We start from the raw sequence: 23279 nt of genomic DNA, 5'->3' as shown, positions 1-23279 counted from the left end.
GGTAATGAGGTTGAATTTGCACAGGACCCAGCTATGAGGCCGTGAAAATATATCTGACCGGATAGGTAATGTGAGCAGGCATTACAATGCCAGGTTGATCAGATCAGAGCTAGGACTGCCTGACCCATGTTGAGGCCAATATGATTTATTCAAGGAGTCATAGTTAGAGAAGAATTTTGAAGAGGGAAAGGGCAATGAAATACTTAAAGGAAACTTAGTTAACCCTGTGTTAGATCTAGTAAGTCCTCTGAACAGGGGCAGTTTTAGTCCAGAGACCTCATTTACCACAAAAATTATGATTGATATTTCATTACTCCTATCAATATACCTGAACAGCAGAGGCATCTTTGCTTGCCAGAGTCATCACTGATAAATATAAACAAAGGAATAGTTTCTGCTGGAAAACTCACTTATACTTCTAGTTAGTTTCATTTTCAGATATTAAACCCCATTAAGGATTGAATATTTCAATTTTTTTTATTCTGTTTAAAAGCAGAATCATTTATTTGGGGAAGCAGTATTCTATTTGTAAAGTTGAAACAAACTTAGTTTTTCCTCACCACTTTCTGGATACCCAAGTTTGCCAGATTCCATCCAAACTGGTACCCCAATGCTAGTTCAGATTTATCAACCGCTGTAGTGACTTGGTCAGCTTCAAAGAGCAGATTCTCAGTTCTCTAACACCAAAAAGCCTACACCTCCTGAAAGACTGGAGGTATCTTTTTCAGGATCTTGCACAACAGCATTACTGTGGACTGCAGGCATACAGAAACAGATGCCAGCTTGCTAGGAGAACTGCCCTAAGTTCAATATTCACATGCAGAAGAGATTTTTGCAGATTTCGTCCATATAAGCCTTAAGTTTCATTCTTATGAAGCATTTATCACCAACCCTGCTCAGGAGGAAGAAAATTCTTCATAGGTCAGAACCAAATCTTTAAACCATTTTTCTAAGGAACTATCACTTGGCACCTTCTACAAATGACACATTTGCACCAATACTAACACCTCTTGTAGGCAAAATGGTCTAGAAAAATGCATACGTGTATAGAACAGCGTAGAGGTATAAAGCATTTATGTGAAGCATCACTTCAGGTTTTATAAGAATCACATAATATCTTCTGTTTAAGTTCTGCAGAATCTGATTATACAATGCACGCACTCTAAATACAGCTCAGTGAAAACCAAGATGACTGGAATAATTTTGTATCCATCCCAAAAGACTTGATAAAGCATCCCTAATTTCTGAGCCCTCCCCTGAACACACTTAACAGGAAGAGGATTAGTCTTTAGAGCAAACATTAGGATGCAAAAAGACTTTGTTCCTCTGTGTACAGGCACTCAAAACCCATGTCATTCACTGCAGACTATAGTATGCCAGGATAAGGCTGTTTGCCACACTGAACCTATGTCACCTCCTAAAATGTATTTAGATTTATTAGATCTCAAAAACAAAACCACAAGCCTGGTCCTAGTAAACAAGTGATACTAAACTGCAGTGTCTGCTTGTTGTTTAAGGTGGGTGCTTTTCAGAGTAGTTCAAGAGAACCTGTCATAAATCCAAATTCATACTTACCTCCCAGACTACTCTACAGTGAAAAATTGTAATTCCTTTTGACTGTACAGAATCTTTGATGAGTAAGCTTTGAAATAATTTTTCTTCAAAATTTCTATCTTATTACATATAGATAGATATTTAAGCCCCCCTGTATTGGACTAAAAATATTCTTAAATAGAGAATACCTAGGATATTATTTGCTCTTGCAGAAGGGAGACTTGTGTAAGTAGAGGTACCAGGATTCTGCTTTCTGTGGAGAAAGTCCTAGTGGAGACACAGGAACTCAAATGGCATGTCTATTCTGCACAGCAGTTGTACTCTGGCTCCTAGTGGTCCAAACAGGCACATAGAGGATAACATCAAAGCTCTATCTGGATATAAATACAGGTTTCTTTCCTTACCACATACAAGGCTTTATCCCAGCTCAAAGACTCTCCATGGACCAGAACTACTGAGCACACAGCACAGCACACTTGCTGATTCAGAAGATGGCAAGGGCTTTCCTACTAGCTATCCTAAATAAAAATTTCAGCATTTAGTCCTTTAAAGAAAATTGACTATGTAAAGTAGAAGCCTCTTTCAAAAGGCACTGTTTCCCTTTTAATATCTATTTTGCCTTTCTTCCCCTTGAACTCAAGCATCTATACCTCAACATCTAGAAGAAAAACATCCGTATTACACTGACCATGTAAGCTTCCCCTATCCTTAACCTTCCCATCTTCATGTTTCTGTATGTTTGTATATAGCTCTTGCCAGTCATAAAGATGACAAATCAGAGCTCCAAAGAGGTGCTCACATATACACTGTATGTAATCTTGAAATCACTGAAGCAGTATTTCATGAAACTTTGAACTGCAGTAAAGCAACCCCTGCAAGTTACCCAGCATAGTCTGAAGAAAGTGTGGGGAAACAAATTAGAAAAAGTCTTCCTAAAAAAATGGAGGAAGGAATTAAGGCATTCCTTTCCTCCATGTGCAGAAATAGAAGCAGTCTGGAAATTTCTAGCAGGAAGAAAAAGCCATTTCAAAGAAGTGGAAAAAATGCTAATCTGATTTTCATAACATTAACCTTAAAATTTAAAAAGCAAAAGAATAAAGCTCAACAGCCTCTTGAACGTTGAATAAATGCTTCCAGGTAGCAATATTTCAGTGCAAGATAATACTTGGCACTAAAGAAGTGTTAAGAATTCATGGTGGTCAAAGACATTAACAAAACAGTCCGCACGCCTCCAGAATAGGCTGTATAATTTAGTAGTGCACATTTAACTAATTCAAGACTAATAATGGCTGAAACTTAAGAGGATAAGAAAAAGTTTACCATGGCTCCCTTTAACTAAGCTGCCCTTCTACCTACAATAAGAAAGGTTCAAAGCCTGGCATCAGAGTCAAATATATTTCATTTTTTGCTATTCTGAAGAGGAGGATCCTGCTATTCTGAAAATACGATTCATTTATCATTTGTTCTCAATGTACTTTTTTTGTGTGACCAGCACCACTTTCCTGCACATTTATTGCAGCAAGAACCATCCCTACCTTAGAACTTCTATAGAACACACTGCAGAACAGCAATAGTACAGACTGTTAATACTGCATTAAAATCTAACAGTTAAAAAAATTTAAGATATTAGTGGGATCTCTTATAAGCACTTAGCTTTTATGAGTATGAAAGTTGGGCTTACCTTAGGGAATTGTTTTACTGGAATCAAAACTTTCTGTCCCAACTTCATATTTTTATTGATGACTACATCAATATACTTTTCTTCTTCCTTTCCTTCCCCTTTCTGGAATTTTTCAATTTCTGTTAAAAGAAAAAGGGTAGTTACTTTGAGTTTAAAACAACAGTCTAAGAGACAAGAATCTTCAAAAGCAGTATAAATTAAAAACCAAAACTAATACTGCGTGGCACAATACATATGGCATAATGTGTAATTAATACACATAATTACATAGGTCAAGGGGGTAAAACATGTTTTGTTGTTTCAGGCGTTTTTAATACTCATGTTCATATCAGCACCTTGAATTAGCATTGCAAGCATTTTAAATGCTAACTTTTAGCTTAATACTTAGGATACATTTACCTTTTGTATGGCTGAAGCAGAAGAAGCTATTCTTAGATGCCTTAATTCAATTGTAAATTAAAAAACTTACAGCATAGTTTAATACTTGACTATTTTATCCCTCTATACTATAAACAAAGTATAGAGTTTTAATGGTGGTTGCCTACCATGCATTTATGAGCAAATGTCAAATCAATCTTTCAAAATGTCAAGAATGTAATTGAGGCACATCGATCATACCCAAAAATTTGAGATTACTGTTATACCAATGACAGAATTAGGAATGAGATTTAGAAGTTCAAACCCAGGCTGCATGAGTCTACTAATGCCAGAGCCACATACAAAACTGATTCTTACTTATAATTCTCTCCGAATATTGACTTTCCAGTGTGCTAATGAAAAATTGCAGATTTCATTTCACTGGTGAGGAAACACAAGCATAAAAGGAGACTGAAAATTAAGTACTGCCTGAAATCTTTGCTGGACTGGAGCCCACCACACTGTAAGTTGCAGCATTAAACATGTTAGGCACAGAACATACCAAAATCCAACCAACTCTAGCAGTGTGACGAAAGTTTTTCTGTGGACTTCTAGCATTTGTCCTCTGAAATCTTCAAATATCTTGTTGGTTTTTCTATACAAAACACCCTTCTACTCTACTTGACCAGTAGAAGTTAATGACTTTTATCAAGACCCTGAAGTTTCTTTAGTGGGAACGTGGTCTTACACCAACAGGAGACAGTAACAACAACTTTTGCATACAAAGAAATCTATTAAAAGTATAGAAAGAGAAAGCATCCTTTAAGTACACTTTAAAAGACAATTTAGTTTGAAAGTACTTCCGATGAAAAACAAAGTAAGCCAGCACATTTCTTACTACTGAAAAAACCCACACATTAGCAGCTTTGTTTAATGAATACCAGTCCATTCCCGTTCACCACCATAGAAATGAAGCCAACATCTTTCCCAATAACTGAAACTCCAGTCTTCCATACAAGTTTTCACCACACTAGCACAGAACAGGAAATACAATTGTATTTATTCAAGTTAATATTCAGTGACTGAAGAACTAAAAGCCAAACTACCTGAAAGGTTCTAACAGAGTCCCCTGGGAGGCAGTCCTGAAGGGCAAAGGAGTCCAGGAAGGCTGGATGTTATTAAAGAAGGAAGTCTCAAAGGCACAGGAGCAGGCCGTCCCCATGTGCCGTAACTCAAGCAGGAGGGGGAGAAGACCGGCTTGGTGAATAGGGAGCTTTGGCTGGAACTCAAGAAAAAAGGAGAGCTTACCGCCTTCGGAAGAAGGGGCAGTTGATTCGGGAGGACTACAAGGATGTTGTGAGGTTATGCAGGGAAAAGATTAGGAAGGTGAAAGCCCAGCTGGAACTTAAACTGGCTGCCGCCATTAAAGATAACAAAAGATGTTTTTATAAATGCATCAGTGACAAAAGGAGGGCCAGGGAGAATCTCCCTCCTTTGTTGGATGTGGAAGGTAACTTTGCCATGAAAGATGAGGAGATGGCTGAGGTACTTAATGCTTTCTTTGCCTCAGCCTTTAATAGTCAGACTGGTCATCCTCAGGGTTGTCAGGCCCCTGTGCTGGCAGATGGAGCTAATAAGCAGAATGAAGTCCCAGTGGTTGAAGAGGTGGCAGTCACTGACCTGCTCCTTCACCTGGATGTTCACAAGTCCATGGGGCCGGATCGGATCCACCCAAGGATACTGAGGGAGCTGGCAGAGGAGCTCGCCAAGCCACTGTCCATCATTTACCAGCAGTCCTGGTCAACCGGGGAGGTCCCAGATGACTGGAAAGTAGCGAATGTGACACCCCTCTACAAGAAGGGTCAGAAGGAGGATCTGGGGAACTAAAGGCTTGTCAGCCTGTCCTTGGTGCCGGGAAAGGTCATGGAGCAGATCATCTTGAATACCATTATGTGGTACATGGGGGACAACCAGGGGATGGGGCTCAGCTAGCATGTTTTTATGAAAGGGAGGTCCTGCCTCACTAACCTGGTCTCCATCTATGACAAGGTGACCTGCTTAGTGGATGAGGGGAAGGCTGTGGCCATTGTCTGCTTGGACTTCAGTAAGGCCTTTGACGCTGTCTCCCACAGCATTCTCCTGGAGAAGCTGGCTGCTCATGGCTAGGACAAGTGCACCCTGCACTGGGTTAAAAACTGGCTGGACGGCCGAGCCCAGAGAGTGGTGGTGAATGGAGTCAAATCCAGCTGATGGCCAGTCACAAGTGGTGTTCCCCAGGGCTCAGTGTTGGGCCCAGTTCTGTTTAGTATCTTCATTGATGATCTGGATGAGGGGATTGAGTGCACTGTCAATAAGTATGCAGATGACACCAAGCTGGGTGGAAGCGTCAATCTGGTGGAGGGCAGGAAGGCTCTGCAGAGGGACCTGGACAGGGTGGATCGTTGGGCTGGAGCCAATGGTATGAGATTCAACAAGGCCAAGTGCCTGGTCCTGCACTTGGGTCACAACAACCCCATGCAACGCTACAGGCTTGGGGAGGAGTGGCTGGAGATCTGCCTGGAGGAAAAGGACCTGGGGGTGTTGGTTGACAGCCGGCTGAGCATGAGCCAGCAGTGTGCCCAGGTGGCCAAGAAGGCCAACAGCATCCTGGCTTGTATCAGCAATAGTGTGGCCAGCAGGAGCAGGGCAGTGATTGTGCCCCTGTACTCGGCACTGGTGAGGCCACACCTCGAATGCTGTGTTCAGTTTTGAGCCCCTCACTACAAGGACATCGAGTTGCTGGAGCGTGTTCAAAGAAGGGCAACTAACTTGGTGAAGGGTCTGAAGAGCAAGTCTTGAGGAGTGGCTGAGGGAGCTGGGGTTATTTAGCCTGGAGAAGAGGAGGCTGAGGTGAGACATTATTGCTCTCTACAACTACCTGAAAGGAGGTTGTAGCAAGGCAGGGGTCGGTCTCTTCTCCCTAGTAACAAGCAATAGGATGAGAGGAAATGGCCTCAAGCTGTGCCAGGGGAGGTTTAGGTTGGATATTAGGAAAAAATTCTTCACCAAAAGGGTTGTCAGACATTGGAACAGGCTGCCCAGGGAGGTGGTGGAGTCTCCATCCCTGGAGGTATTTAAAAGGGTAGATGTGGTGCTTGAGGATATGGTTTAGTGGTGGACTTGGCAGTGAGAGGTTAGCAGTTGGACTCTGATCTTAAGGGTCTTTTCCAACCTTACAATTCTATGATTCTAAGAAAAGCCTTCCCCAGCTACACTTTCAAATCTCAGCAAGTCTATGAAGTTTGATTCATATGGATCCTAGTAATGCAAACATTCTGTAGGAGCCCTATCAAAGCAACCTTCCCCTGAAGTGTCCTTTATGTTGCAGCATGCTCGGAAAAAACTCCAATCCCCTCAGCCTACAGGATGACAACTACTGAGGAACATATTTTAGCAGCTGAATCCAGGTAAAATGGAATTCCCATGTTCTTCGTAGATGCTACTTTCTAGACTAGGTAATCACAGGCAAATAGATGCAGAGTTATATGGAAATTCATTTCCAGATGAAATTAAGACTGAAATTTTATACAGCATGTTCCCACTCAGCAGGTGACCTATTATTTACATGTCCAAGTTTCTAAATACCACATTCAGAGATAACAGTGTAGTACTATTACAGCACTCGAGTGTAAATAAGCCACTTTAACACCCTTGCTTCCTCATAAGGGCCGTCATGATAAAGCTCTTTGATTTCTCTTGGAAAACAAGACTAGAGGTTTGTATGTTTTACAAGTAGAAAACAGACATGACACTAATTTTTAATGCTGCAGTTTGTATACACTACCAACAGTATAAGTACTCAAAGCTCAAAACTGACCTGAAGCATGCTGTTCTTTAACAATATTTTACACCAAATATTAACATTTTATTAGAAATATCTCCACTTTGGCGTGACTGAAGCAAATACAGTTACAACAAAATTTAATATGACTTCATTTAATCGTGACTTTAAATGTTGGTACTAAATTGTATTCAGAAAATCAGAAAAGCACAGTTCAACTCTTTTCAAGAATAAAAACTAAAGTAACACAACTGTGCAGTAGTATTTTGGAATAGGTAGTGCAAAGACTCCTGGTAGTTCGACTGATACAAGATCTCTTGAAGTTTTCAGTAACTATAATTACTGTTACAGTAAAGGATTTTTTCCTGAAGTGGTCTAAACTTACAAGAGTACCTGTAATATCAAATCCCACCATGTTTTCATAAACTGGTAAATTTAAAAATTTGTTTTCTCCCGTTGAGTCATATTACTGTACACAACTGCAGAGTATTACATACACTGCAATCCCCCTGTCCACCTGAAAATTAAGTTTCATTAGAAGTGCACTTCTAGAATTAGTAAGGAAGTTTAAATTAGAACCACAAGTTGATTCATAAAGAGCGGTTTAAGGCCCTTCTTAGAAATTGCCAAGAAATATTACACCTAAAGGTGAGCTTTGTTTCAGGAATATTCAGGTGTCTCAAATGGACTCTTCAAGGTTATAAAGTATCTGAAGAGTTGAGCAGAGTTCTACCAATATCTCAGTAACATTCCTCAGATGAGTCAGCTGCATGAATACCCTAAATCAATACATTTATTTGTATTTCCCAAATATTTTAGGTTATGTAAGTTACTTGAATTTATTATTTGAAGGACTTGACTACAACAACTTGATTAATGCTTGATACACTCATGATTCTATAGTATTTTGATTTACTTAAAAATTAAGGTCATAGAAAGAATATTCTTGCTCTAGTAATCACTCGACTTGAAATGGCCCAAGTAAATATTAAAAGAAATGCATTCATTACTCTGAAGATCAGTTTTCCTACCCCAAATAGCTACATACTTTTTACAACCATTTTAACAGCCATTTCTTTATTTATCCTAACTTCCACAGTTTAATCAACTTTCCATTTGTTTGAAGCTACTGAAACCCATAAGATGCTGTCAATTAACTTAGCAAAATGGATCACAACTTTCTCCATTTGTTTTAAAGTCAAATTACTTATTTTGTGTAATGAACAGCCAAACCCATTGCCAGAGCACTACAAAATGAAAGTTTTTCTCCTGTTGTGGTCCCAAGTTAATCAAACGGACTTAAGACTTTATGCATATTCACCCACTGCTATCATAAGACTCATTCTGAACAAACAATGTCAAGGCCACTGAAGTGCTGCACATTTATCTTACACTGAAACCACATCTTCTCTCAGATTTTTCTGGTTCTTGTAATTCCCTTGCACTCAAATCTAAGATGAATATGAATTAAAGTTAAACATTAGAATTTTACCCATATCAGCACAGCTCATTTGGTATCACGTACATCAAGCTTTAGATAATTAGGGAAAAAACATGCCAGATCACATAAGAAATCCAATCAGATTTTCAAGGTCAAATGGAGAGGAAGATTTGCCTTTTCCTAATCCTTAGATTACATCCTGTACTGCTTCACTATGAAACTGACATTTCCTAGATCACAAATAGTAAACAAACATGATTAAAGCTTCCCATAATTCTAGAGATTAAAATCCCTTGTTCTCAGAGACCAAGGATGCAGCTAATGCAACAGTCCCAGAACTTAACTGGATAAAGTAATAACTGCATGGGGTTTTTTTTCTTTACATTTAATCTTACCAGAGGGATCTAAGCAATGATTACTCCTCGCTTAATTCACTGAATCAAGTTGCTAGATATATCAGATAATGACAAAGTAGAATTGTTCCACGTTAATCTTTAGGTAGAATTAATCTTCCTGCAGCAGAACTACAAACCAGGATTCTAGCTCACTCTGCTAAGCCAATATAAATACTTGAGTTTAATATAGAACGAAGTGATGCTCTGTATTTGCCTGTAGTAAATCAATACAATCAATGTAAGATCAAATGCCAAACACAAAGTAAGCAAATGTTTACTGCATTTGTCCTTATACAATGTTTCCAAAACACAAGATCAGGAGAAACAGGAGCCATGTAAATTTGTCTGCAAATCCTTAAACATTCTATTTTTCCTTAGATTAGGAAGTCTTATCACACACCCTATTAAATGTAAATCATTTCATACTAATTTTTTCTACTTCAAATGGAAGAACAAGCAAAGAATCTCAGGCTCAAGTTCTAGGACATCCAAATGATTGTGGCTTCAGAAAAGACAGGGGTTAATGGAACTGCACATCCATTTCACTAGAAATAGTTTTCACATTAAGTTTGAAAATGAAAATATTGTAAGAGAAACATTATCCTTTATAAATACTCCTAAATAATGCTTTGATTGAAATACACTGAGGAGGTTTGGGAAATTACTAACACTATATAACAGCAGCAGTATATTCTGCTTTATTTGGACAGTTCCATTTTTTTAGCTTGTAGATATGAAAAAGCAGCATTAAAATTTAGACTAAGTCAACCAAACAAGGCTGTTATACAACTACTGAAGCATGTCCCAATAATAATAGTATTTCTCAGTAAATTCTCAAGTCTTCATGGCTGACTTAGTGTGATTTTTTTTTTTCCCCCCTATCTCCAGTTCAGAAAGCTCTTCAGTTAAATTGAAGGCTGTGGAAGTATCCTTATATACTTTCCCTGTCCTTTTGCTTCTTGAAAAGACTCTCTGCTCTTCACCGTTGCTGGAGGTACAACACTGAGCTAGATGGATATCTGGTCTGACAGTACGATTCCTTACGGTTCACATCAGAAAAAAACAAAATGATAGTACTACAAAAACCAACTTGAGCTTGTTAGTTTGTACTTTATGAAGATCACCTTTAAGGAATATAACCAAGCTTTGATAGGGGACACAACTGCAGAGGACGAGGGGGGCTCCAGGTCAGCTGCAGCAGAATTCATAACAAAATAGTTTTTCCTTAATGGAGGAAGACATGGACAATATCAGTTCAGTGTCCTCAAAATTTTCTACAGTCCTTCCACTTCAGAGTATCAGTAACTACTTCTGAAACAGTCTTTGGGATTAAAAACATTACTTTTATACCATGTGTCAAATTCTCCAGCGTTTACACTATTTCTTTAAGAAGTTTCTTATTTGAGAGTTTTCACTGTGGCAAAATCCCTACTTGTACCTCAGAAGGCACATTTTAAGCACACCTATTCTGAAAATACTGGCAGTTAGAACTTTTGCAGTGAAGCCAAGTCATAGAAAGCCTGCTATGCTGATGCTGATTTAATGCTCAGTCCTTCCATGACTTGTTCTGCTAAATCCAGAGTGCAGTAAGACAGGATGACGAACCCAACAGTTCTAATTTTGATTACATTGATGGCAGCTTAATCTCATTGTCATAATAAAACTGTCACAACTGTGCTTCAGATTATACATGTCTTAGACTCCTTTATTTCCTCCCCCACTAATGGGGCAAAAGTTATCTGAAACAGTACCTCTCCAACAAGTATTGCCATTCAGCTGAATAGGCCCGTGCAACAGGAACTTGAATTATAATCAACACACTACAGCTTTAGTACATTTTAAAAGAGTTTGAAATAAACCCTACAGATTTCCTGAAGGCAGCCTCTAAGAGACCTACTACTCACTCCCCGTCTCTTGATCAGTCTGAAGTCAGATCACCCCCCTACTTTTTGCACTAAAGAGGTAAACTTAGCCTCCTGCTTTTGAGTATCCCAGAACACGTCTAGCATAGCCTGATTAGCTTTGAAGCAGTTTCTCTGTGTGCATATTCACAAGAGATGCAGAATTCCTCAGTTTGCACTGTACGTAGCATCCCGATCCCACAGAAAAACCCACACAATTAAGACAGCAACTAAACATTTTGATACAAGTAAATTTCTGGTGTAAGCAAATACCCCTTTTTCCACCCACAAGATTTTTCCAAGGCAAATACTGGTTAGTATATCTTAATGAAAAAAGTCAAATTAGAGAACTAAAGTAATAAAGCAAATAAAATTTAAAAAGCCTCCAAATTTTAAAATAAGGGAGTTAAATATATGTGGAATGGTTACATCTAGATACAGCCTGAATGGGTCTAAAAGACTCAGATCAGAAGTGCAATAAAATCTTCAGTTATTTCAGCTGCTCCATTACTGCACCCACCCCCATTCCTCTATGAACTTCAGAAAACTCCACCTATCTTCCTCAGCCATTATTCTGATACTTTAAAAAGCCTTTTTAAAAGTCACAAATTTAGCCTCCACAGTAGGTCCAAATTCCGAACTGGCATAAAAAGTAACACATTAAGAGCATGAACTGTGCATGAGAAACAAAGGAATTTGTTTCAACAAATGCATGTTATTAAAATACTTGAATTCAGAATAACTGCCTTTCATATGCCACCTTAATTTTGTAGAAGCAACTGACAATCTAATTTGAATTTACAATAAAAGGAGTTCATGCTAGAATGTCTACAACATTCAGCATACTCAAATAATAATATCCCTGTTGAAGGACTTAAACCTATCTTTATTTAAATTGCATACACAGGCATTGTAAGTTCTCTTTTACAGTTTAAGTACTACTGTCTGCACTGATCTGAAAATACATTTCAGTCACCAATATGACAAATATTTTGAATAGGCCTTTTCATTTAAGCAATTCAGAACTAATTGAACACCTATTACCTTCACATAAAAAATGACTACACTAAGATCTGTTCATACTGATTAATATAGCAATAAAGTAGAAAGTACCACAGTAGAAACTGTCAAAAGTAACATCTAAGGTATTAACAGATGTTCAGTCGGTCTTGCTTAGGAAAAAACCCCAAGATGTAAACACAGACTTCAGTCTCATATACCCACCCTTCTCCACTGGAAATTACTATTCATCTCATTGTGAAGAGAGCTTCTGAACTTATAATGAAGTGCTAAAATTTCCTGTATGATTTACCCACTGTTGACAATGTTCTTTAAACATGAATGCTTGTACACGAACATGGTCAAACAAATGCAAAAATGTCAACTCATTTGTTCCATAACTTAAAAATAAAAAAATTCTAAAGGCAACATATACATATATATGCAGAAAAACAGTACCCAATGTCCTTCAAACTTGGACGCTGTATCCTATAGGGATGAAAACGTTTGACTTCCCTGTGTCTCCCTCCTTCAGAAACACTTAACTTTGCTACCTAAATATTGGGAAAGGCATTGGCTTTTGCCCTGCTTTGAGCAGGAGGCTGGACCTTCAGAGGTTTCTTAAAGCCTCAGGCATCCTGTGATTCTTCCTGTAAGGAGAAGGTGTCCAAAAAGGGACCCATGCTGTCTTGTGTTTACCTACTGTATCTACAAAGCAACAGCATATAGATAATACTATTCTCTTTCTGCAAAGACTTTTTTGTGCTTCCATATGACAGCACAAGTAGACCCCAAGACCCAAAGGCAAAGCTCTGGAAGCTCTCTAAACTATTTAGATGGTATGGTAGGAACAAGATGGAGGAGTTAGTATTAAGTAGTTATCACAAAAAGCAGCATGTGCAAACGTGACAACTGGCAGTACAGATATAAAGCTACTCTGGATGCAAATTTCAAATGTAAATCCATGACTTTTTATTTCAGAAGGGGATCCATCGTACAGATCATCTTCAGTACTTGGGGCATAGGGCTTGAGACAAAAATGAAGGTAATATTTTCTATCAGAAGCCCTTACAAAAGCTGTTCCATCTTCTTCATTTATATGTATGAACATGATCAAGTAACCCTTACACAAGCTTTTACTTGTCATCTTGGTGAGTCATCAAGAAAGGTCCATCCTTTCTTAGTATGTACATAGCACTGCTCAATAAACTTTGTGATTCCTTTAACAACTTTCACAAGAAGGAAAAGCATAATTCAGATCTCATTTGAAAAATGGATATGACCTGCAGCTCTTAACATGCATATGTATCACATTTTAAACTACTGCCAAGTTGAAGCACTAGCCATAGCACATCCAGTTATTGAACCCTAAAGGAGACAGACTTGAGCACTGCACTATTAAAGACCACATTTAAAGCTTTTTAGAGCACTAGAAGAGACACTGCAGTCTAAAAATCTGCCAAGTGATTCAAACAAACCACATGTAACACTGGAAGATATCCTACTAAGTGTGTTTTGGTAGTATAGGTATCTTCCATCCCCATATTTTGTGAAATTGATAGTTACACAAGGGTACAACTGTTTACCTACCATTATGCAAGATTTATGTAGCCATCAGCAAGATAAAGTAGTGTTATCTTGCCCTACTTCTCTAAAAATCTTTCAGCAACTCTAGAGCTTTGCCAGCATTCTCCATCCCAACTGACAGAAGGTCAGGGTACAGCCTCCCACTCTGGCAACCCTTAATTCAGTAATGTGTCACATCCTATTGAGTAGTCTGCATGGATCTATGACAGGGAAGTCACACCATACCAAACTAAGCCTTCGGCAATATGAGTACATCCACAGATGAGACAAAAGCAGCTGATGTTGTCCATCTCATCTGTAGCAAGGCTCTTGAGACTGTCTCCCATACCATCTTCATGTAAACTGATAAGGTAAAGGCTAGAGAAGTGGACAGCGAGGTGGACTGAAAACTGACCTACCTGGCTGGCTGTCCTGGTTTCAGCTGGGATAGAGTTAATTTTCTTCCTAGTAGCTGGCACAGTCCTGTGTTTCAGATTTAGCATGAGAATAATGTTGATAACTCACTAGTGTTTTAGCTGTTACTAAACAGCTTTTATACTAAGTCAAGGACTTTCCAGCTTCCCACACTGCCAGGGGAACAAGAAGCTGGGAGGGGGCACAGCGAAGACAGCTGATCCAAACTGGCCAAAGGGATATTCCATATTATATGAAATCATGCTCAGTGTATAAAGTGGGAGGAGTTGACTGGGGGCCCACAATCACTGCTCAGGGCCTGGCTGGGCATCAGGCAGTGGGTGGTATAAATTCTTTTATTATTTTCTCTTTGCTGTCCTAGTAAACTGTCTTTATCTCAACCCATGACTCTCACTTTTACCCTTTTAACTCTGATTCTCTCCCCTATCCCACTAGAGGATAGTGAGCAAGGGTTGTGTGGTGCTTAGTTGCCAACTAGGGTTAAGTCACAACAGTTTTTTCGCACCCAACATGGGGCAGGAAAGGTTGAGGACAGATCTAACCAGACCATATTAAAGCAAATTGTTATAAGCATTCATTATATTAGTTTAGTAGTCATTGGTTACAATGTCAATACTTGCCATATATACTGTTTAGTAGTATTTATGTGCTGTTTATCACCTTTGAGAGGTAGATCAAGGTTATCGCTTTGCTGTACTGTGTAACACTGGCTTATTACTGGTTTTGAGATCAATCTGGTATTTGCTGTCAGCATTGACATCACCGCTGTACTTTGGGAGCCATCTACTGGAAAATATTAATAATTACACTTTAACTTTTTCTCCTCAGACAGCCAACCTACGAGGAGTCACCTCCCTCCATCTTACCCTTCTCCTCCAGGCTAATTTCGATAGCTTTTCAGAATTTTGAATATCCTTGGGATGTTCAAACCAGCATGTTCCTATTGCTATGTCTCCTGAACACGTGTCAGGTCTTGCTTAGAATTAAACAACTACAAGAATACTGTGGCTACTCCTCCAAGCCCTGCGACAGGCACTGCGTCTGAACCAGAGAACCAACCCGTGCCAGTACACCTCCATACACAAGAAATCTTGGATGAAAAAGTTAGCTCACTTAGTATGGGATGAAGACTCTTCTTGTAAGAGGGAGGAGGAAGAAGCACACTGCCCCCACCAGCAAGGAGGCAGGCTACTCTAAAGTAGGGTCATCATGAGAACGGAAGTGGGGAATTCTTCTCCCTCCTCCTAAGGAAGAACTTGGCAGGAGGGTTCCACCTCTTCCTCAGAGAAGAGGAACTCATAACCAAGACAGTAACCACCTGAACTCTATCCCCAAGTGAGCTGTGAGATAGGCAAAAGGATTTCAGCCATCATCCAGGCAAACACATTGTCACCTGGCTGCACCGATGCTGGGATAACAGGGACAGTAGCCTGAAATTAGAGGGTAGAGAAGCCAAGCAGCTGAGACCCCTTTCTAGGGAAGGGGGCACTGACAAAGTGATTGGAAAAGGGGCACAGTGTGCCCTCAGCCTCTGGAAGTGACTCCTGTCAAGCATGAAAGAAAAGTATCCCTTCAAAGTAGGATGTTATATGTCATCCAGGCAAGTGGGCCACCAGGGAGAGAGGTGTCCAGTACCTGGAGAGAGCCATAACACAGGTGATTTATGATGACCTGGACAACAAGCAGTTATCCAAAGATGCAGATGAAGTCAAGACCATGTGATCCATGTGGCAGAAGTTTGTACAGGGCACATTATACGCCAACTCATTGGCAGTAAGACTGAGAAGGACAAAAAGGTGGATGAATTGGCTGGTCAACTCCAGCAATATGAAGGAAATGTCTCTTCCTCTCTAGGGGGCTGTATCTCAGCTATGGAGAAACTGCCAGACATGCTAGCCAAGAAACTGTCCCAGGAGTTCCAGCAATTCAAAGATTATATGTCCTTCTTCCCACCTGTACAGACCAGCACTTCAACTTTTACAAACAAGCATTCCCCTGCTCAAGAGAAGATATATACCACAGGCCACTCTCTGGTTCTACCTGCATGACCACGGAGAGGGCATGAGGAAGTGGGATGGAAAACCTACCTCAACCCTAGAAGCACAGGTATGCAAGCTGCAGGGAAAAAAAAAAAATCATTCAGGTGACCTCTTCCAGGAAAACTGCTGCCCCAATTTTTAGGGAACAGGTCCAAAGAGGAGTAGAAGCACTGATTTTACTTCTGATCATAGTACAGGGACTTTTGATTCACACTTACAAGAAGTGAGTAGCAAATACAATCAGGGCTAGAGGGGCCCTGCCTCCAGCCAGGTGGAGAAAAAGGACAACAGGTTTATTGGACTGTATGGATTCAATGGTCCAGCACATCCAACCCACAGGGGTATAAAGCTCTAGTGGACACTGCTGCACAGAGCACCCTAATGCCATCAAACTACATAGGGGCAGAACCCATCAGCATTGCTGGAGTGACAGGGGGATCCCAAGAGCTAACTGTATTGGAGGCCAAAGTGAGCCTAACTGGGAATGAGTGGCAAAAGCACCCCATCGTGCCTGGCCCAGAGGCTCCGTGCATCCTTGGCATAGACTGCCTCAGGAGAGGGTACTTCAAGGACCCAAAAGGGTACAGGTGGGCTTTCGGTGTAGCTGCCTTGGAGATGGAAGAAATAAAACAGTTGTCTACCTTGTCTGGCCTCTCAAAGGACCCTTCTGTTGTGGGGTTGCTGGTGGTTAACGTAGTGGCAATTGGCACCCAACAGTGCACTGGCAGCAATATCACACCAACCGAGACTCCCTGATTCCCATCCATGAACTCATTCACCAACTGGAGAGCCAAGGAGTCATCAGTAAGACCCACACACCCTTTAACAGTCCCATATGGCCAGCGCAGAAATCTAATGGAGAGTGGAGGCTAACAGTAGACTATCGTGGCCTGAACGAAGTGCTGCTGTGCCAGACATGCTAGAACTCAAAGGCAGAGTCAAAGGCAGCCAAGCAGTATGCCACAGTTGATATCACTAATGTGTTTTTCTCAATCCCTGTGGCAGCAGAGTGCAGGCTACAGTTTGCCTTCAATTGGAGGGGTGTTCAGTACACCTGGAATCAACTGCCCCAGGGGTGGAAGCACAGCCCTAGCATTTGTCATGGACTGATCCAGTCTGCACTGTTACAGGGTGGAGCTCCAGAACACCTTCAATACACTGATGATATCATGTGGGGCAACACAGGCGAAGAGATGGGAAGAACAGCCAAATTTTCTGAAAGCTTGTTTTGCCATAAAACAAAGGTCCATCAAGGAGATCCGGTTTTTGGGGAATGAAATAGCAATATGGACATCGTCAGATCCCAATGGATATGATCAACAAAATAGCAGCCATGTCTCCACCAACTAGCAAAAAGGAAGCTTTTTTAGGTGTTGTGTTTTTTGGAGAATGCATATGCCAAATTACAGAGAGAGTTAATCAGATTATCAAGTGACACAGAAGAATGATTTCAAAATGGGGCCCTGAGCAATGACAAGCCTTTGAACAGATTACACAGGAGAGTTCATGCAGTGGCCCTTGGGCCAGTCCGGGCAGGAAAAGGTGTAAAAAATGTGCTCTACCCCACAGCTGGGGAGGATGGTCCTACATGGAGACTCTGGCAGAAAGCACATGGGAAGACCCAGGGTCGACCCCTAGGGTTTTGGAGTTGGGGATACAGAGGGTCCAAGATCCACTACACACCAAATGAAAACAAGGGATATTGGCAGCATATGAAGGAGTTCCAGTTGCTTCAGAAGTGGCTGGTACTGAAGCACAGTTGCTCCTGGCACCCCGACTGCCAGTGCTGGGCTGGATGTTCCAAGGAAACATCCCCTCTACACACCATGCAACTGATGCTACATGGAGTAAACGGGTTGCACTGATCACCCAGCGGGCTCGAGTAGGAAACCCCAGTCGCCCAGGAATCCTGGAAGTGATCATGGACTGGCCAGAAGGCAAAAAGTTTGGAATATCACCAGAGGAGGAGGTGACATGTGCTGAAGAAGCCCCACTGTATAACAAACTGCCAGAAGATAAGAAGCAATATGCCCTGTTCACTGATGGGTCCTGTTGCCTTGTGGGAAAGCACCGGAGATGGAAGGCTGCTGTATGGAGTCCTACACAACAAGTAGCAGAAACTGCTGAAGGAGAAGGTGAATCAAGCCAGTTTGCAGACGTAAAGGCCATCCAGCTGGCCTTAGACATCGCTGAACAGGAAAAGTGGCCAGTGCTCTATCTTTATACTGACTCCTGGTTGGCGGCAAATGCCCTGTGGGGCTGGCTGCAGCAGTGGAAGCAAAGCAACTGGCAGCGCAGGGACAAACCCATCTGGGCTGCCACATTGTGGCAAGATATTGCTGCCCGGGTAGAGAACCTGGTTATAAAGGTACATCATGTGGACGCTCATGTCCCCAAGAGTCGGGCCACTGAAGAACATCAAAACAACCAGCAGGTAGATCAGGCTGCCAAGATTTAAGTGGCTGAGGTGGATCTGGACTGGCAACATAAGGGTGAACTATTTCTAGCTCGGTGGGCCCATGACACCTCAGGCCATCAAGGGACAGATGCAACATACAGGTGGGCTCGTGATCAAGGGGTGGACTTGACCATGGACGCCATCACACAAGTTATGCACGAATGTGAAACGTGTGCTGCAATCAAGCAAGCAAAGCAGGTAAAGCCTCTGTGGTATGGGGGATGATGGTTGAAATATAAATATGGGGAGGCCTGGCAAATTGACTATATTACACTCCCACAAACCTGCCAAGTCAAGCGCCATGTGCCCCATGCCACTGCCCGGAACACTATCCTGGGTCTTGAAAAGGAAATCCTATGGACGCATGGAACCCAGAGAGAGTTGAGTCAGACAACGGGACTCATTTCCTAAACAACCTTATAGACACCTGGGCCAAAGAGCATGGCATTGAGTGGGTGTATCACATCCCCTATCACGCACCAGCCTCTGGGAAACTGAACGATACAACGGACTGTTAAAGACTGCACTGAGAGCAATGCGGGGTGGAACATTTAAACACTGGGATACACATTTAGCAAAAGCCACCTGGTTAGTCAAAAATAGGGAATCTGCCAATCGAGGTGGCCCTGCTGAATCAGCACTGTTATGTGCTGTGGAGGGGGATAAAGTCCCTGTAGTGCACATACATATGCTGGGGAAAACGGTCTGGTTTTCCTTTCTCCAAGCCAGGAAGAACCCAATTTGTGGGATTTATTTTGCTCAAGGGCCTGGGTGCACTTGGTAGATGTGAAAGGATGGGGAATTGTGATGTATACCAAGAGGATTTGATTTTAGGTGAGAATAACCAATGATTTGAACTTTATGATGTTAATTGCTATATAATACCATATGTCATCACTGCTACAGTTTTATGCCATATCATGGTACTACAGTAAGAATCATGTAGATTAATGAAGAATGAACTTCGATAAAACTGAGCAAAGTACAGCAGTAATGGAACTACAACTGACTTTAGCATGCAACAATCCTACACCACACATCTCCCCATTCTGAAAGACTTATGACAGATGGAACCCAAAGTCATGGGCAGAAGGAACTCAAGAGACATTTTAGAGGGATGGCCCATAGACCAAGGGAATGATATCCGTGTGAGAATATCAAAAGCCAGGAAAGTAGTGGTGATTAATTAGAATGTATTGGAAAGCATAGGACCTGGGCATGACAGACAGTAAAGAATAAGGGGTGGATACCATCCTGGTTTCAGCTGGGACAGAGCTAATTTTCTTCCTGGTAGCTTGTTTTGGATGTAGCATGAGAATGTTGACAAGACACTGACATTTTAGTATAAGCACTACTTAGCAACAACTAAGACAAGCACTTTAATATCCCATGCTCTGCCAGGGGAACAAGAAGCTGGGAGGGGGCACAGCCAGGAGAGCTGACCCAGACTGGCCAAAAGGATATTCCATACCATATGATGTCATGCTCAGTATAGAAACTGGGGGGACTTAACTGAGGACAGCAATCAGGTTTGGGCTGGGCATCGGTCAGCAGGTGGTGAGCAGTTCTATTGTACATCACTTGTTTTGTATATTCTTTTATCCTTATTTTTCTCATCCTTTGCTGTCCTATTAAACTGTCTTTATCTCAACCCACATTTAACTTCTCTTCCTCAATTCTCTCCCCCATCTCATCAGGGCAGCAAGGGGAGGCAGTGAACAAACAGCTGTGCAGTACTTAGTTGCCAGCTGGGGTTAAACCACAACACTGGATCAAAGGGTTGTGATTAGTGGCATCACAACCAGTCCAGCTGGGGGCCAGACACTAGTACTGTGCTCCAAGGGTCAATACTATTTAACATCTTCATCAGTGACCTGGATGATGGGACAGAGTGCAGCTTCAGCAAGTTTACAGGTAATAGATAACTGGGAGAAGCGGTTCAAACACCAGAGGATTGCAATGACACTCAGGGTACATTGACAAGCTGGAGAAATGGGCAAATGGGAATGTCATTTAGTTCAAACGGAACTGCAAAGTCAGTGGAGAATTAACCCCATGCACCAGAACAGACTGGCAACAAAACAGCTAGAAAGTGCTTTGCAGAAGAGGACCTGGGAGTCCAGACAAGCTTAACACTAGCCAGGAATGTATGCTTGAAGGCCACCATCATCCCAGGCTGCACTAGGACAGCACTGCCAGCATGCCAGATGGCTGTGCTGCCATCCAACGAGACCTGGACAGGCTGGAGAACTGGGCCAAGGGGAACCTCATGAAATGCAACAAGAGCAAGTGCAAGGTCCTGGACCTGGGGAGAACAACCCCAGGCACCAGTACAGGCTGGGGGCTGACCTGCTGGAAAGCAGCTCTGCTGAGAAGGACCTGGGAGTGCTGGTGGGCAGCGAGGTGACCCTGAGGCAGTAATGTGCCCTTGTGGGCAAGAAGGCCAATGGTGTCCTGGGGTGCATTAAAAGGAGTGTGGCCAGCAGATCGAGGGAGGTTATCCTCTCCCTCTACTCTGCCAAAGAGAGACCCCATTTGGAGTACTGTGTCCAGTTTTGGGCCCCCCAGTTCAGAAACAGGGAACTGATTGAGCAAGTCCAGCGGAGAGCTACCAAGATGATCAGGGGACTGGAACATCTCCCTTATGAGGAAAGGCTGAGAGACCTGGGTTTGTTCAGCCTGGAGGAATCTTATCAATACTTAAATATCTGGAGGTGGGTGTCAAGAGGATGGAACTGGACTCTTTTCAATAATGCCCAACAGCAGGCCAAGGGGCAATGGGCACATGTTGGAACACAAAGTTCTACCCACGTATGAGGGAAAACCCCTTCCCTGTGCGGGTGCCAGAGCAGTGGCACAGGCTGCCCAGGGAGGATGTGGAGTCCCTTCCCTGGAGACATTCAAACCCCACCTGGACGCGTTCCTGTGCCCCCTGCTCTGGGTGTGCCTGCTCAAGCAGGGGGTTGGACAAGATGATCTCCAGAGGCCCCTTCCAACCCCTACCATTCTGTGATTGCCAGCACTTTGAAGGTGGTGATCCTTCCTCTCTACTCAACACTGGCACAAGTTTTCACATGCTACTTGTTTTATTTCTGCTGTTTTGCAGAAGAGTTTTGAAAATATTTTTTAAAGGAAAAATTTGTTCTATCTTTGCTGTTTTCAAAGAGTATCAGTTCTAGTGAATTCCATCCCCACCCTAAGATTTATTTCTCATTAAATACCATAGCCCAGAAGCCATGACTTATTACCTGAAAGCATGCTAGAAATTCATATTGCATCATAGGATTACATGTGGTCAGACCAGAGTACCAGATTCAGATCTGGTGTACAGCACTCCATTGTCTCCCTCTCCACAGCACCACCACTACTCTGCTCTGCATGGCTGGCAGCGTACACATTCTTTCTAAGTTACACATCTCTTCCCACTGCTTTCCAGAACATGCTGTCTAAAATAGATTGCTGTCCAATAAAAGCTTTTGTTCATATTTCACATTGTTAGGAAAAGGAACAGAGATGAGGCTATCACAAGTAATTGTAATGCCCCTAAATTCTTGCAGTGAGTTCACTAGAACTCAGAGCTAGCACCAGACACTTAGTACTTAGAGAACTCATACCCACTGGATCCAACATAACCATCACCAACAAGTGTAACCTCATTTTTACTACAGCAACTGAGAACATCTATAAATTCTGTGACACTGCACTGGTCAAGTGAATGCTACCACTACTTAGGTGCCTGTAAGCCATCAACTACTGAAACCAGTATGTGCTGGAGTAACCTTCACACAGACCTGTGTTGACTCAGCTAATTAAGTTTCTCAGCTTGTTGATTCTAACGAGTTTCCTGGTCATTTGATGTAATTTGATCTGAGATTCCTGAGACTTCATGTCTGCAACTTTATTGAAGCATGAACTACTGATATCCAAGAGGTGTGAAAAGGTAAACTTATACAGAAAACATGAAGCCACAGGTGAATGTGAAGGAATTTAATATTGTGGTTGGGTTGTATTTCAATGCATAAAACAAACAGCTCAAGAATTTGAAAAATGCCTTCAGAATACTTAAGGAAAAGAGGTAACAACCCAAAGATCCTAAAGCATTTGTATATTCTGGTCCACAGATGTATGAAACAAACCTATGGAGGTCAGTTGATGTATGCAGAAGGGGACTAATTTCCAGCATGCCACTCTGGATTACTTTAACACACCTCATCCTTCAGAAGGCCACTACTGCCACTGCGAGCAGACAAAAAGAGGCAAAACACTGCTTTTGATACAATTATTGTAGGCAGTACTTTTATTTGTCATCCATTACAGTCCTTGGCTGCAGTAACATAGCTTGGCAGGAAAAACAAAGGCAGCTTGTATGTCTACTGCCCTATGGGAAAGTGCAGCTTAAAAAAATTCATGTGGAAATTTTATGTATGAACTTTGACATAAATTGAACGTTTAAAAACTTAGCATCCAAGTTAAAAATTAACTGGCAGAAGGATAACATTAATTACTATCCCTTCCACACGCTCAATAACAGGTGAATCCAAACATGTTTTCTGTGTACAAAGATACATATCACAATTAAGCAGGCTGCTGCCACATTCAGTTGTTTCCAAATATTCTATTAAACTTATTCTCA

At 41.7% G+C, this 23279-nt stretch overlaps 1 protein-coding gene across 3 annotated transcripts in view; it reads right to left on the bottom strand.

Annotated features, from left to right (window-relative positions):
- KHDRBS3 (KH RNA binding domain containing, signal transduction associated 3) overlaps positions 1-23279 on the bottom strand; it is a 102643-nt gene that overhangs the window by 65930 nt on the left and 13434 nt on the right. For all 3 annotated transcript variants that reach the window (XM_075085885.1, XM_075085884.1, XM_075085886.1), the window contains exon 2: positions 3236-3354. In XM_075085885.1, coding sequence (XP_074941986.1) covers positions 3236-3354 — 119 coding nt within the window. The remainder of the gene's footprint in view (positions 1-3235; positions 3355-23279) is intronic.

The sequence above is a fragment of the Phalacrocorax aristotelis genome, chromosome 2, assembly GCF_949628215.1.
Source record: "Phalacrocorax aristotelis chromosome 2, bGulAri2.1, whole genome shotgun sequence".
Lineage (NCBI taxonomy): Eukaryota > Metazoa > Chordata > Aves > Suliformes > Phalacrocoracidae > Phalacrocorax > Phalacrocorax aristotelis.
The sequence above is the reverse complement of the archived record's forward strand: the minus strand, read 5'-3'. Positions and strand labels throughout refer to the sequence as shown.